General features: G+C 37.5%; 2 protein-coding genes across 4 annotated transcripts in view; one reads left to right on the top strand and one right to left on the bottom strand.

The window, feature by feature from the left end:
• Positions 1 to 15,970, bottom strand: part of KLRG1 (killer cell lectin like receptor G1) — a 130,236-nt gene that overhangs the window by 35,424 nt on the left and 78,842 nt on the right. The gene's annotated exons all lie outside the window — the stretch shown is intronic.
• Positions 4,145 to 15,970, top strand: part of A2M (alpha-2-macroglobulin) — a 45,011-nt gene continuing 33,185 nt past the window's right edge. Inside the window, exon 1 of one of the 2 annotated variants that reach the window (XM_074357241.1) lies at positions 4,145 to 4,294. In XM_074357241.1, the coding sequence (XP_074213342.1) occupies positions 4,212 to 4,294 (83 nt within the window). In that variant the 5' untranslated portion in view covers positions 4,145 to 4,211. Of the gene's footprint in view, positions 4,295 to 13,640; positions 13,846 to 15,970 lie in introns of those variants that run through there. The other variant, XM_074357239.1, reaches the window with a different exon arrangement.

The following is a 15,970-nucleotide window of genomic DNA, read 5'->3' as shown; positions in this document are numbered from 1 at the left end:
AAGAATGTGCTAATCCTCATTTTTACCTTATTTCTGCATTTCTGATAATTTTTCGGACAGTCTCCCCTCTTCAAAGATTTATTCTTGACTTTCAAAACGGGGCGTGCTTGTCTTATCAAGTTTGTACCAGTTTTTTCATAGGTTAACAAGAGGGTTAATTAGCCATGCAGGCAGGCCTGTATGGCTTCATCTGCAAATCTTGAGCCTTTAGTGTTTAGCAACTACTAAGGCCACATAATTAACTTCAGTCAAGAAACTTTCATATGGAACCTGGTTTAGACTTTTAAGAACCTCTAGAACTTGTTATTTCATCTGTAGTACCTACAAAGTTGGCTGAATTCCTCTCATCTAGAAGTCCTCCAAATTCCCAAGACCCTTGGCCTGCCAGGACACAATCTTTATATTTGCAAGGCTGGGACCCTATACGTCAGGCACCATGTTAGTTTCATGAGAAGGCTTTGTAGGTGTTGACTTCACCCATATTTCTCAACAGAGAGCTTGTCGTGTCTGATTAAATAAGAATTATTTTCAAATATTATTGCTCCAAGTAGGCCTTGATTACACAATCAATCGGTCCAATTAAGTCCAGGTTAAAAAAAAAGATTCTTATTAAACTAATGCAAATAACTATGTTGCCATGAAAAGTATGGAGATCCAGTAAAAGTTTCTGTTCCTGAATTCTAAGGGAGTCAGCACGAATCAGATATCATTTTAAAATGTTTTGTCTCCATCTACAGAACCAAAATCTACTAAGTTGGGGGTTAGATGCAGTGTAAAAAGAAAGAGGAAGAATTTTCCCCCTTACGTGTTAAAAATACAACATTTAAAATAATACCTATCATATTCCAAATAAACAACCACATTTTAATTTCCCTCCTTTTTTCACTTTATCTTAGTAATTCCTGTTCTGTTTGTTCTTAGTTCAAGCATTCTTCTTTAATGAAGTATATTTGCTTCCCAAGTAAAAAGAGTCATGGAAAGAGGGGAGGGTATAGCTCAGTGGCAGAGCACATGCCTAGCATGCACAAGGTCCTGGGTTCGACCCCCCAATATCTCTGTTAAATAATAAATAAAATAATAATAAATAAATAATAATTTTTTACAAAGGGTCGTGGAAATCTTGTCTTGATCCACTCATGTAGCCTGAAAGTTGTCTAAGGAATAACGTCTCAGAAACCTGAATCCAAGAGCCTGCTCTTTGAGATAGCAAAGTTTGGAATATCTAGTAGAACCCTTTCCAGAACCTGTCAGCAAGCATCAAGAAGCAAACTGCTTGATAGGAAAATGAGTTAACTGATTACAGTAACCACTCCTTCACGACTGGGAGAGGATGCTGTTTCACTTAATACATAGACTCAGACACAGAGTTATTCCCCCAAATGACCACAATTTAATTGCTAAAAACCAATATACCATTTAACAAAGAGAAACCAAAGTTTTAGCTTTGCATTAATATATTCTGTAGCAAGTTTTATAAGCTTTTAAAATTTTTGTTAGTTGTTTTCTTGCTGCTTTTATAGTTCTTCTCTGTTCCTTTCTTCTTCTCTGGCTCTCCTCCCTTGGGATTTGAAGACTTTCTTTAGTGTTATGTTTAGATCTCTTTCTCATGATCTTTTGTACATCTGCTATAGGCTGTTGCCTTGGGGTTACCTTGAGATTATCACGTAAAAGCCTATATATGTTAACAGTCTATTCCAAGGTGACAGCAATTTAAATTTGAACACATTCGTTAAAAACTCTACATTTTTACTCCCTACTCTGACATTTTATGTTTTTATATCATGTTTTACATTTTTAGTTGGAATTTCCCTTAGCTTACTGTTAACTGTCTACTGTGGTTGTAGTTAATTTTACTCTTTTGTCTTTTAACCTTCATGAGAGTTTTATAAGTGGTTTACTTATAAATATATAGCTTTACTATATATTTGTCTTTACCAGTGAGATTTTTACTTATATGTGTTTTCTTGTTATTAGCATCTTCTCTTTTCAGCTTAAAGAACTCCCTTTAACACTTCTTGTAAAGCCAATTTAGTGGTGATGAACTCCTTCAGCTTTCGCTTGTATGGAAAACCTTTCTCTCTCCTTCAGTTCTAAATGATAGGCTTGTTGGATAGAGTTTCTTGGTTGGAAGTTCTTTCCTTCACAACTTTGATATCGTGCCACTCTGAAAACTCAGCAGAGGATCTTATGCGGGTTCCCTTGTATGTTACAAGTTGTTTTTCTCTTGCTGGTTTTAAGATTCCCTCTTTAAGTTTTGATATTTCAATTATAATGTGTCTCGGTATAGATCTCTTTGGGTTCATCTTATACAGAACTCTCTGTGCTTCCTGAACCGGGATGTCTGTTTCCTCCCCTAGGTTAGCAAAAGTTTTCAGCCATTATTTCTCAGATAAATTTTCTGCCTCTTTCTCTGTCTCTTCTCCTTCTGAAACTCCTACAATGTAAATGTTATTCTGTTTGATGTTGTCCAATAAGCCTCTTAAACTATCTTCACTTTTTTTAAATTCTTTTTTCTTTCTGTTGCTCTATTTGGAAGAGTTCCACTGCCCTGTCTTTCAGGTCGCTGACGTGTCTTCTGCTTCACTTTGTCTTCTGCTGAAGCCCTCAAGTGTATTTTCAGTTCAGTCATTGTTTTCTTTAGCTCTGTGACTTCCGGTTTGGAACTTTCTTACATTATCTGTCTCTCTGTGGAAGTTCTCACTATAGTCGTCCATTCTTTCCCAAGCTCAGTGAGCATTTCTTGACTGTTAACTTTGAACTCCTTATCAGATAGATCACTCATCTCCATTTTATTAAAGTCTTTTTCCGAAGTTTTGTTTCATTCTCTCATTTGAAACATCTTCCTTTGTCTCCTCTTTTTGCTTAACTCTCTGGGTTTGAGTCTATGTATTAAGTGAAACAGCTACTCTCCCAGTCTTGAAGGTGTGGCCTTGGGGAGGAGGTGAAAATTCTCACTTATCCTTGCCCTAGCTCTGGGTTGTCTCTCAAACCTGGGTGTTTGTCTAAGTAGCCTGATTTATTCTTGACAGGTCCTAGTTGTTGAAGGTGTCTCAAGACCTGACAATGTTCCAAAAAGAGTGATCTCCATCAGCACCTAGTTTCAGGCTGACTGAAAGCCAGATCTTCAGGCAGGCAGTAGCTTTTAAGGCATGTAAATATATCTGGTCCTGTGAGCCTGCAACTGTAGGCCCTGTGGACCTCCAGACTAGCAGATCTGGGGGTGTTCACCTGGGCAACAGTTTCAAGAATTGGGGTTTCAGGCTAGTGTATCAGCTCATTTCTGGGAGGTACCAGCAAGTTGCGGCAAGGCCGGGGAGGGTGCGAAGATGTCTTCCTGCCCACGTCCCCTGCGAGTGCCTCTATAGCCTGTCAAGCACTGGGGGTACATTCCATTCTGCTGTCCGGGCAGTGCCCTGGGTGTGGCAGCCTGCCTGGAATTGCCTTTCTGACGGTTGCAGACCTGTGGGGCCCAGGAATGTCTGTCCCTCTGGCCGTCAGCGCCAGGTGATCAAGAGAGCTCCCCTGTGCGGACTGTGCTGAACCCCCGCTTCAGCAAGACTGCAGGAGAACCATGCAAGTGGGGCACATCTGCAGCCACAGGGATGTAGGGGAGGGCGCTGTGAGCAGGACTTGCCTTCAGCTTTAGCAGGGCGGGGAGGAGTGCCGGGAGTAGGGCACACCTGCCGCCTCAGTGGTGCACAGGCACTTCTGAATCCCTGTCCCCCAGGGACTCCTACTCAACCCTCTGTCAAGAAGTCCCCCTAAAACTATACCTCACTCATTCCCAGAAATGAATCTGCATTGAATGAGTTACAGGCAGAGGGACATGTCCCAGGACCTTCAAATGCAGCTTGCTTTGCTGTCTGCTTATAAGAGTTCTGAGGGAGTTGAAGAGAGGTGGGTTGAAAGGCCCTCATCATCTTTGCTGTCAAAGTTACAGAAAATTCATTCTTACTAGAAGGTAAATTTTATCCTCTGGAAATGCTTCAGAGCCTGTCAGGGTTTGGCCTTGCGAGTACTGAGGCAATCACTGAGAGCAACAGCCCTTTCAGAGGATCCGTGCCCAGCTAGCAACTCTGTTTGGAGGCCCCGGGGTGGAGTTTGTTTACAAGGAGTGGCCTCATAAAGTCTGGTAACTTGGAGAGATCGCAGGGACCAGGCTGAGGGCAGGGAGTCGGACACAACACAGCATCTGAGCCTTGTCCCTCACTATGGGGAAGGACAGACTTCACTCCTGTCTCACGCTGTTCCTCCTCGTCCTGATTTCCATCAACACCTCAGCCTCTGCAGGACCGTAAGTCTCACTCCAAGTCGCTTCCTCAAGAGTCTGTTTGTTATTTCAGTCTCTCCCTTATATCTTTGCTTTGCCTTTCCTACTAAATACTACCCTTCTGTTCCTTAACATACCTTATGATTATAATAGATTAAGACATTTTTTCTTTCATTTACCCTACACTTTTGAAATAATGTTTTTCGTTGGGTTGATAACAGTCATAAACACAGTCTAAGTAGTCACTGAGAAGCAAGATTTGATGAGACACTGAAACCTCAGACCCCACCTTCACAGAATCAGTCTTTAAGATAGAAGGTATTGGCTATAAAAATATTTAAAATGTACAGTCGGGAGCAATTTAACTCATATTGCAGGTTATATATGTTCAGAAAGCAATGAACATGTTAAATTAAATCATGAGCAAATATTTTGCAAAATTCATACTGTGGAAAATTGACAAATAGTTTAATTTCTCCAACAAATAAATTGTCTCAGAAAGAAGAGAGAGAACCAACAGAATTTGGGAGATTTAAGAATCTGAAACGAATATATGTATGTTCGTGTATGACTGAAGCATTGTGCTGTACACCAGAAATTGACATAACATTGCAAACTGACTATACTTCAATAAACAAATAAATAAATAGAATTGGGAGATTTAAAAGACATCATCAGTCAATCAATCACAGTGTATAGACCTAATTTTGATCTTGAGTCCAACATTTTTTTAAAACATCATGACATTTTAATAAGTAGTTATAAATTTTCACTGGCTGAATATTTGAATATATATGATATCAAAATACTTTGCTAAATGTTTGTGTATAATAGTGATACATTTTTTGTTTAAAAATAACCCTTTTCTTTTGGAAATACACATTGAAATATTTATGGGTTTTGCTTTAAAATGATAATGGGAAAGGCGAAGTGGTGAAAAGGTGAAGGTAGATGGGACGGTGGACAGGATGGAGGTAAGGCAAAAGTGAACCCAGGATGATGATATTAGAACCAGGTGTTACGGGTCTAGTAGTTCATTATATTAATATAATATTGTGGATATATTTGAATTCATTATACTATTTAGCCTAATTTTATATCTGTTTGAAATTCTCCATCATAAAAGCTTTAAAATTAAAAGAAAATAACAATGAACATTATAAAACACTTAGAATTGAACAATAATTAAAACATATATCAAGATACCTAGTTTATTTGTTTAGATACCTGATACACATAGAAGTACATTTTATAAACCTAAACTAACTACACACGTTGAAAAATCAAGAAAGATTGTTAAATGGAAGAAATGAGTTAGGAAAAAAAAGCTAGAAAAAAATGAAAAAAAGAAAAATGTAAAGAATGTTAACAGGGAAACTGTGAAGAACAGAAATTAATAAAATAGAAGTCAATAAAATGACAGAATCAAGAAAACAAAAAGTCAGTATTCTAAAGATTAATGAAATAAGTAATTGGTAAATTTGAAAGCCTAGATGAAAAAGAGAATACTCTGGAAGAAAAAAATTTTACAAATGATCAAAATTAAAGTTAGATTATTTTGAAAAACTGAATAAACCAGTGACCATAAAAGAAAGTGAATTAGTAATAAAAAGTATTCCTTCACTTAGAAAATACATTAGCATAACAATATTTTACAGAAAAGCTTCACCAAGCTTTCAAAGAAATGATTATCCTTATCCTTAAAACACTACGTAGAGAGCAGAAAAAGAACACCTGTGCGAATAATTTTAAAAGTTTACTATCACAAGAATCAGGCAGTCAATCTGTGTATGCAGGTGGAAAGGAAAAGGTTTGTCTAGCAAATATGGTTTAAGAGGAATAACCTTAAATTCTTAGAAGTCTTTTTTTTCCCACCTAAGAGTGTCTGCTAGGCATACACTTACTTGTTCTGAATCTTAATGTAGGTACTGTAGTCGAAACTTTGACTTCTTTTTATTTCAAGGGTTCATTTATTGTCCTGGATATGGTTTTTCTCATGATACCCAGGAATAAACATGAAAGAAATATTTAAATATATGTATAAGAAAAACTTCAAAATACTAATGAAGAACACAAAAAGGACTTGAACAGAAGTTAAAACTTACTATATCTTTGGATAGGTTAAGTTAGCATCATAAAAATGTCAATACTCCCTAAATGTATTTATAAAGTTTATATAATCTTGAAATAACACTAGAATCAAAGATGCTGATTCCAAAATTCATATGAAAAATAAATGCATAAGGATATGTGAAATAATGTAATATTTTATATTATAAATTTTATATATATATATATATATATATATATATATATACACACACACACACACGTATTGGTCTCTGCCCCCAGTTCCTGGCACAGAGCTCCTAAAACCCTTGCAATTTCCTAAGTGCTAAGAGTACTTGGGGCATTACTGGGCCTGGTTCCTGACACAGAGCTCCTAAATCCGATGAAATTTTTTAGGTGATAGAAGGCTTTTGTTCTAGTGAGGAAACTTTTGGTGGGCTCCTGGATAACTTCAGGATGGGGGCTGGTCACCAGAAAGAGCAAGCCATGATTAGCGCCTATTCCTGCCCAACACAATGGCTTCAATCTCCACACCTCAGTGTTCTGGGCGGCTGCGCCCCCTTCTGGTTTATCCTTATGTCTGCACTGCTTATTACAACGCCTTTTGACCTCGTTCTCATCGGGTCAAGCTGCTAATCCATTCTTTCATAAGGAATCGTAGCTACTTAGGAAACAAAGTTAACACATGTTCCCAACATCTCACTGCTTCCAGAAAAGAAACAGTTAAGTTGCAATGCTAGTGTTCTTTATTGAATCCTGAGATTAAAATTCTACATTTCCAGAACCATATTTCAGCTTGTAGAAGTAGAAGGAATATATGTGTGGGGCAATAATGGCGTTATCAAGTAAGGGCCAAAGGCGAAACTGGGGGAGGGTCATTCTATTCACTACTATATAAGACAGTCATAGCCCGGTAGCCTGACAAGAGGTCTCTGCAAGCTTTTTACTCAGTAATGTGAGGTTATGAAGATAGATATGTGAAAATGAGAATTCCAAGACCACCCTGCTCTTCCCCCCACCTTTATCTTTTATTTTCTCTTTTTTTCCAAAAAAAAAAAAAAGGTTACACAACATACCTAAACTTAAACTGTGCATGTTTATTTTTCTTCTCTCAAAATAAGCAAAATATACATTTTCCCAGCTTGTTTTCTTTCCCAATGTGGAAGAAGATTTTACTAAAACATTAACCAGTGCTTCGGTTTCACTGCTGAAAAGGATTTGGAAAGAATGTGATCTGTGCTGATTTTTATCATCTGGTATTTTTCCCTTCCCTATTTCAAAAGTGTAGCCAGATCCTTGTGTTCTTCTGCCTTAAGAGTTTTCAAGGTTCAAAGCAGAGGTTGCTCAAAGATAACTTTGCGAAAGCCCTGGCTACTTGGTGTTCCTGAGGAAGGGAAGAAAGAAGTCTTTTGCAGGGAATTTCAAAAAGAAGCCCCACTGGTACGGAGGATTCAAAACCAGGGGGTTGGTGGAGGTTTAGGGGACCCAGGATACTAGGCACCCGGGGGTCCCCTCCATCATTGCATGCAGGGTAAAAGACGGGACCTCTGAGTTAAACGGCTGTGTGAGACAGACTCTGGGCCACAGAGCTCCCAGTTTCAGCAAAAACTGTGTCCAAATATAGCAAAAAAACAGCCAAGCAGTCAGGCTTCAAAGTGACTGAGGGACTGGAGATTGGCATGGTCATACAGGGGTAACTGGTTTCAAGCGAAAACTAAAGCAACTTCCCAAATATTTTGCTTTACAGACCCTAGTGTGGGAGAGCTCTAATAAAAACTCAGATTAATTCTCACCAAGAATTTTAGAAGAATGGAAGCAGAGTCAGACTTAATTCAATCTAAAGAAAATAAAGCAATGTTATATTTCTCTTTTCTAAATTGAAGTATGATTGACCTACAACACTATGCCAGTTCCAGATGCACAACACAGTGATGTTATATTTCTATATATTACAAAATAATCATCACGATGCCATCTGTTGCCATAAAAAGTTATTACAGTATTATTGACTATATTCCCCAAGTGGTACACTTCATCCCTATGACTCAATTATTTTCTAACTAGAATTTTGTTCCATAACAACAGAGCATTGAACCATAAGTGGGAAAAACGAACAGATCTGCAAAGAGGAAGAGACGAATCTACTATAACAGGTGGAGACTTAACCACCTCCTGTCAGAAATGGACAGTTAATGTCTAGCTAATTAATGGAGTTATTTGTAATTATTGATAAAAGCCAAAAATCAGGGTTTGGTACACTTATTAAAGAAATATTGTGCCTTTTTTTCATACCTTTTGCTTCATAAATAACAATTGTACCTCAAATTATACTTCACTATTTCAAATGAAGTAATACAAGACTACGTATTTATTAACTTGCTATGAAAGCACATGAATTTAAAAAGCAATACCATTTAAAACCTAACAGCTTTAATAGTATTTTGCAAAATATATTGAATAATTTATTTCTTACAAAATTTTATAATATTACTAGAAATTGTGAGTTATTTTAATAGCCTGTAATTTGATAACATTTGGGAATAACAAAAATCGAACAAATTAGAATATATAAAGCTCTCAGAACTCAGCACACTCATACATAAGCACTTGTCATCACCACCCATCAGTACCGTTGTCGCTGGCAGTATTGTCATTGTCATCTAAGTAATCAAAGCTTGACATCTTTCCTATTAAAATCTGACTCCAATGTTTGCTCCCAGACTAAATATAGCTCTCTAAAACGAAAGTTCTGACACGAAAAAGTTCCACAGTGAACATGAGGGCTACAGAGAACAAAGTGGATTCATAAGGGAGAGTCATGAAACACCCCTGTGCGCACCCGCACACACGCACATATGCGCGCACACATACGCGCACACGCACACACATTTTTCTTTCACCAAAGGAAAACTCGTCCTGTAACACATTCCCTACCTAGTCTTACATTCAGAAATAAACTGCATTGGGTTAAAGATAAAAATATAAAACACAAATCCTTAAATCAGGAAAAACATGTAGGAGAATAGTTTTGTAATGGGGGGGGGGGGGTGGTACGAAAGGACGTCTAATCAGAAAATAAAACCCCAGGACAAAACTTAAAGTTCAAGCGGCAGAGTTGCTACAAGTAACAGTGATATAATACATCACTAGAAATCACAGTTATCTAAACTTGGAAAGGGAAAAATATATATCATGCACTTCTCCCTATCAGACAGTAATATTTTTAGAAGGCATGGGAAAATACAGTCCTAGGCATTGCTGGGAAGATAATTGGCAGGGTCCTTTTAAAAAGGTGATGTGATCTATGAATGTTTTAAGTGTGAATACTCTTTGACATAGCAAATTTACAGTACGGATTCATCATACAAATATACTTCTAGATGCCCAGAAGTCTGTATATATGAGGACAGTCACTGAATTCTATTGGTTGTAGTCAATTGTCCTAATTTGGGCACTAATTCCTCTGCATCACAATGCAGGCTCTAGTAAAATAGATTTTTTTGTGAATATCAGTACTCTTAAAAATCTAAAGGAACAAGTGGCTTTTAATTTCAGAGAAAACACTAAAATTTTGATGATTTTGAGAAACTGTGGCAAGCATAGTGTTTGTTGAGAAACAATCTGAGGATTTGTTGTGCTTTTTATCTTTGTACATTCAAGTATTCTTCTCATTAAAAATTAGAAAGGAGTGTGAATGAGATAGAACAAATGAGAAACACTGATCTCTGAGAACACCTCTATAGTTAATAATGCTGTACGTAACTTCAAAACTCTACGTTTGCCCAAGATATTTCCGCAAAGATAAAGCAAGTATACTGTCTGATAGAGTGAGAATGGTATGCTATTAACTGAGCTTTCTGATTTTGAAAGTGGTTAATGTGTAACCAGCTGAAATGTCCTTCATTATCACTAGTGTTAGGAACTACAGGTGGCCTATGTGTAACAATTGGTGTGGTTGGAGAAGCTACCTTCAGTTCCCAGCAAGCAGTGCAGGGGAATCTTTCACAATCCAGAGGAAACTTTTTTTTTCTATTTATTTTTATTTAGGCCCTTGCACCTCCTAATCTTATCGTCCCCTCAATTGCCAAATGATCCTCCTTTGTTCTGCATGGCTGTGTTTTACTGCGCTTTCCTCCACCGCTTTCTTTCCCATACACTGCCTTCCGTCTTTCCCTTACTTTCCTTTTTCTCTTACCCCTTTACCCTCAGCTTCCTAACAGTAGTTATTTGCTAAATACTTCAAAATTGTATAGAACTTGTCCAACTTGCGTGCTCTCATTCTGTCAAGGACGTGTTAGGCAGGTGGCCTACCTTTCTTTCTTGGGATGCTGTCCTACATCAAAGCCCAGAGCAGGTATGAAATAGCTCTCTTCCTCAGTCTTTAAGGTTCAAAATGTAAATAGTCATTTTGATTGGTACAGTAGGTTACAGATTTTAAAACTGTTACATATAGCATCTTGTGTAAAACTACCCCTTGGAGCTTACAGGACATACATTTTTTTTTATTTAAAAAAAATTTGGAGAGAGGTAATTAGGTTGGTTTGTTTGTTTATTTAATGGAGGTACTGGGCATTTGAACCCAGGACCCTTGTGCATGCTAAGCATGCACTCTAGCACTGAGCTATACCCTCCCTCCAGGAGAGATATTATTAACCCCCTATTTATTGGTGAGGAAGCTGAGGCTCAGAACCATTAAATGAGTCAGAACTAGCACTCAGGTATCCTGACAACTGATCCAGTCTGTTCTTTTTTTTACCCTTTGAGTTCATTTTCCGGCTTCCCCAGAAGAGAAAGCTCTGTCTTGGTAAAAGGAGCATTTTGGATAAAATTTTCCTCTTTATCTGTGATTATACTGAAGTGGTGTCGCTTCTCTTGGGGATAATTCCTCCATCCACGCCATACACCCACCTCATGCATCCTCAGAGTCCTCTGCCCTGGGATTATGGCTTCCCAGTCCCAATATTCAACCCCTCCCCTTTCATTGATCCTCCTGCTCAGCATTCATAGGAGCAACATTTCAGTTAAACTTGTTCAAGTCTCTCTCTCCTTAAAGAAACGTCCCTCCCACCCCAACACCTCTGCCGGGTACCGCCCTCTCCTTCTCTTCCCTCCACACAAGCTCGGAACAGGCTCTTGTTCCCTAGATTCTCTCCCTCCCCCTGCAGTCGGGTTCTGCCCCACACAGACACTTAAAGCTGGGTCCCCATGTTCTTCTCATCCCTCAATTCAACAGAACAATGATCATTCCATCTGTTATTTGATTTCACAATGGCGTTTGACATGAATAGCCAGGGATTTAGCAATAATCTTTACAGATCATCTTTGTAATTTATAAGGCACCAAATGAATGCTATTAATTCCATTGCTCCTTCCTTCTTTAAGTAATTAATCTTGCAAATAAGTAGGTATTTCTAATTTCTTAAAAACAATTTAATTTCTGTTATAGTTTGAGTCAACATATTATAAAACTAAGCAAGCTTTTGAAATGATTTTTTTTTTAATTTTGTGTGTTATTAACACTGATGTCTTGGTATCAAGCCCCAATCACTCTGACTAGTAAAAACCTTCTCTTGACTATTTTTTTAAAATTGTCCCTTCTTTGGGACTCAGAGGTCCCACACTCTCCTGACTGTGTTTCTCTCTCAGGCTGGTTGTCCAGGTTCCATTTGCGTGCCCATGGCCTAGACACTGGTGTTTCCTGGAGCTCCTACTGTAGAGCACAGGGAACTACATTCAATACCTTGTAATGATCTATAATGAAAAAAGAATATGAAAAGAACATATATATGTATATGTATAACTGAACCACTATGCTGTACACCAGAAATTAATATTGTAAACTGACTATACTTCAATAAAAAAAAAATAAAAGCAGAAAAAAAAAAGAATACCCTAGTTCAAAATGCCATTATTTCTCACCCATATAATTGTACCAACTTCCACGTTGCCTCCTGGATTGCCTCCTTTCAACCAGTCTTCCAAATATCAGTAAGAGTGATCTTTCCAAGAAGCAAATCTGGGCAAGAAGTCACTTCACTGATTACTCCCTAAACACCTAGGTGGTGCCAACAAGTTCCTTTTTTATTTGAAGCAAGCTTGCTCCACCACTTTCCTAAGTGTAAAGGCATTTTCTCCGTACCAAACCCTTCTCATTCTACTAAATGTGTCCCTACTGTTCTTGCCTCCTGCGCCTTTGTTTATGTCATTCCTTATGTGCTTAGAATGCACTCTGCATCTCTGTCTTTCCTCTGACTAACCGCTACTCACGCTGCAGACCTTCATTGATATTTTTCTTTTCCTTAGACTTCCCTTCCCAGGCCCAAGGTTGAATTACGTGCCCCTCTCATGTGCTCCCCGAGCATCTTGAACTTCTCTGATAATGATGTCTGGCTTCTGTATTTTAACAGCTTGCTTATTTGTCTGATTTCACACCCACAAGAATGTGCATATCTGTTTGTACATATTTGACCATTCCATCTCCATGATTTTGCATACCTAGACAAACTGGGCTCAATAAATGCTTATAAAGTAATCAAATCATTGGGTAAATGAATGAATAGATGGATGGATGGATGGATGATGGATGGATGGGTAAAATAGATAATATGATTAAAGACTGGAGAGGAGTAGCGTATTCAGAAGGCAGTCACAAAATGTACTTGTACAGTAGATGGTAAAGGCACTGAGATTTTCGTAGACACAGTAGGTCAAAGCTTTTTTTTTCAGGTCCTGCTACTTCTCCTCTCATGTTTTCATTTTCTTAGTACAGGAAAACTTTTGTATCATCCTTCTTCCAGGGCCTGGTTCTTCATCTGCAATCCAGTAATATCCTCAGGGTCAAAAACCTATTCTTTTAATCCAGTATCATTTCCATAGAGAACTGCTAAATTCTGAAACCCCTTCAGCATTTGAGGTAGGCATATCCAATGACAGACTTGCAGGCAGACTGACTTGTAGTGAAATATCTATTTTGAGTCTGTCCAGGGTTGCTTAAATTATAGCTTCCTCTGTCAGCTATTCATGCAAGAGATGTGAGGAAAGCCATAAAAGGTACTGTGGGGAAGTGGGAGGAGGGAGTAAAGGAGAGAAGGGGCTGAACAGCTGATTAGCTGCTTTACGGTAAACCCCAGGGAAAGTGAGCACTAGTGGGAATGTGGATTTTATCCCTGCAGGAATCCTACTTAGCCTGCCAGGCATTAACCTTGACTGTAATTGGGTACCTCAGAGTAATGACGTTTTCAGAGAATGTTCAGGGACCTCTACTTTGTTTAGACACCTTGTGTGGGTGGAACTTCCTGTTTACACAGAGAGCAGCATAAAGCCTAGTTGCTCTGAGGAATGTTCGGGACCAGACCAGACCAACTGCAGGGAGTAAGGTACAACACAGCCAGGTCTCCTCCGGCCCCTTCTCCCTGCAGCATGGGGAAGAACAAACTCCTTCAGCCACGGCTTTCTCTCCTTCTTCTGGTCTTCCTGCATACAGATGCCTCAGTCTCTGGAAAACCGTGAGTTTCATGCCTTTATTTCAAATTCTCCTTTCTATCATTCATCTTCCCCATGAAACTGTCTTATCTCTAAGGTCTCTTCCACTGATGAGATTTTTACAAGTCTGGTTTATTCAGTCTTTACTTATTCTTAACCACATTTCTCTAACTCTCTGGGTCTCTGAATCTACCAGTTCTCTGGAAATATACAAAGACTTTTGAAAGGGTACTGGAGATTGATACTTTCAAAGGAATCAGTTTTTAGCTCCTCACATTCACCCTGATCTGCTTCAGACCATGCTATTTAATCCTTTCTTACCTCCCCTTTCTGAATTGCCCATCTTCTACTTTAAAAGAGAAAGACAAACCTCCCTCAGTCAGATGCCACCGTGGAACACTGTCCTGGAGTATAAAAGCCTCTAGGATGCCAAATAAAGGAGCAATTTGAAATACTGATGTTGACATTGAGAAAGCAAAGGACTCTAATGACAGGAGGCAAACTCCTTTTGCAGATCATGTGGTGACGAAGTCTTCGTTTGAAAAAAATTGGAGGACCTGAGAGAAATACCAGCTGATAGATGATTAGAAGCAATTCTTTTTTTTCTTACAACTTCTTTTTTTTTGTCTTTTTTTTAACATTTTTTTATTGAGTTATAGTCATTTTACAATGTTGTGTCAAATTCCAGTGTAGAGCACAATTTTTCAGTTATACCTGAACATACATATATTCATTGTCACTTTTTTTCACTGTTTGAAGCAATTCTTGATAACAGAACGCTGGGTGATTTGGGGCAGGTGACGCAGAAGAAGTTACAAGAACTAGTTGACGGTTGTATTATTGTGTCACCTGTCATTTATTTACTTTTGTGTGAATAATTTTTCATGGCACTTAACATCTACACAAACCAAAAATAGCAACAGAATGAATCTTAGATCTTGTTTAATTCTTGCAATAAAGAATATCCATTCATGGATACAGAAAATGAACTTATGGTTACCAGGGGGAAGGGGGTGGGAAGAGATAAATTGGGAGTTCAAGATTTGCAGATACTAACTAATATGTATATAATAGACAAACAAGTTCATGCTGCATAGCACAGGGAACTATATTCAATATCTTGTAATAACTTATGGTGAAAAAGAATATGAAGACGAATATATGTATGTTCATGTATGACTGAAGCATTGTGCTGTACACCAGAAACTGACACAACATTGTAAAATGACTATACTTCAATAAAGATATATATGCAAAAACAAACAAGACAAAAAAAAGCTCATTGTTTTCATTAAAGATGTGCTTCAAAAGTATTTTGATTTTATACATAATATATATGAATCATAATTTGTAATATATTTATTTCGTTTTGATTAGTTGTATACTAGTAAGACTTCTGAAAATAATTCAATCCAGAAGAAAATGTTTAACATTAACAACTTTATGGTCACATTAAATCTAAAAGAAGAGATAAAGTTAAATTTATTTACCCACATAGAATATTACATATATATGTGTGTATATATATACATATATGTGTATGTATATTTATATATCTATATAATAAGTAAATAAAGAAGTAAGAGTGATCCAGAAAATATTCTGAAGTACAAAAATCTTAGGATAAACTTCTGTGTGGTAAAGGGCATGATAATTCAAGTTCAAGGAGGAAAAGGGGGAAAGATGCTAAATTTCTGATCACTGCCAAAAAAAACATTGTGGTACCTTTTTTAAATAAGTCATACTGGGTATCTTATCACTGATATTTAAAATTCCATGGAAGACTTGTAAAAGAGTAATGTAAGTATTAACTTAAAATATCATCAAAAATAATATATTTTGCTATTGTTTAACTTGTGATTTAAAAAAAGATCTTTACTTAAAAATATGTAAGGAATGTATAATGCCTAAAATTTATTTTAGGAATTCTGTGACCAAAAATGTCTGGTGACTACAGGATCAATAAAATCATATATTTGTCTAGCCATGAGTTGAAAGGCAAATATTTAATATGCAAACATCTAGGGTTAAGTAACACACTAAGATCTTATTAGTTGCTTAAAACACTGAGACTTTAAACTAATGACTCTCTTTAAGCCTCAGATTTCATATCTGTAAAGTGGAAAGCAAATACTTGCTGTGCCATTT

Source organism: Camelus bactrianus, chromosome 34, assembly GCF_048773025.1.
Source record: "Camelus bactrianus isolate YW-2024 breed Bactrian camel chromosome 34, ASM4877302v1, whole genome shotgun sequence".
In the NCBI taxonomy this organism is placed as follows: Eukaryota; Metazoa; Chordata; class Mammalia; order Artiodactyla; family Camelidae; genus Camelus; species Camelus bactrianus.
The sequence above is the reverse complement of the archived record's forward strand: the minus strand, read 5'-3'. Positions and strand labels throughout refer to the sequence as shown.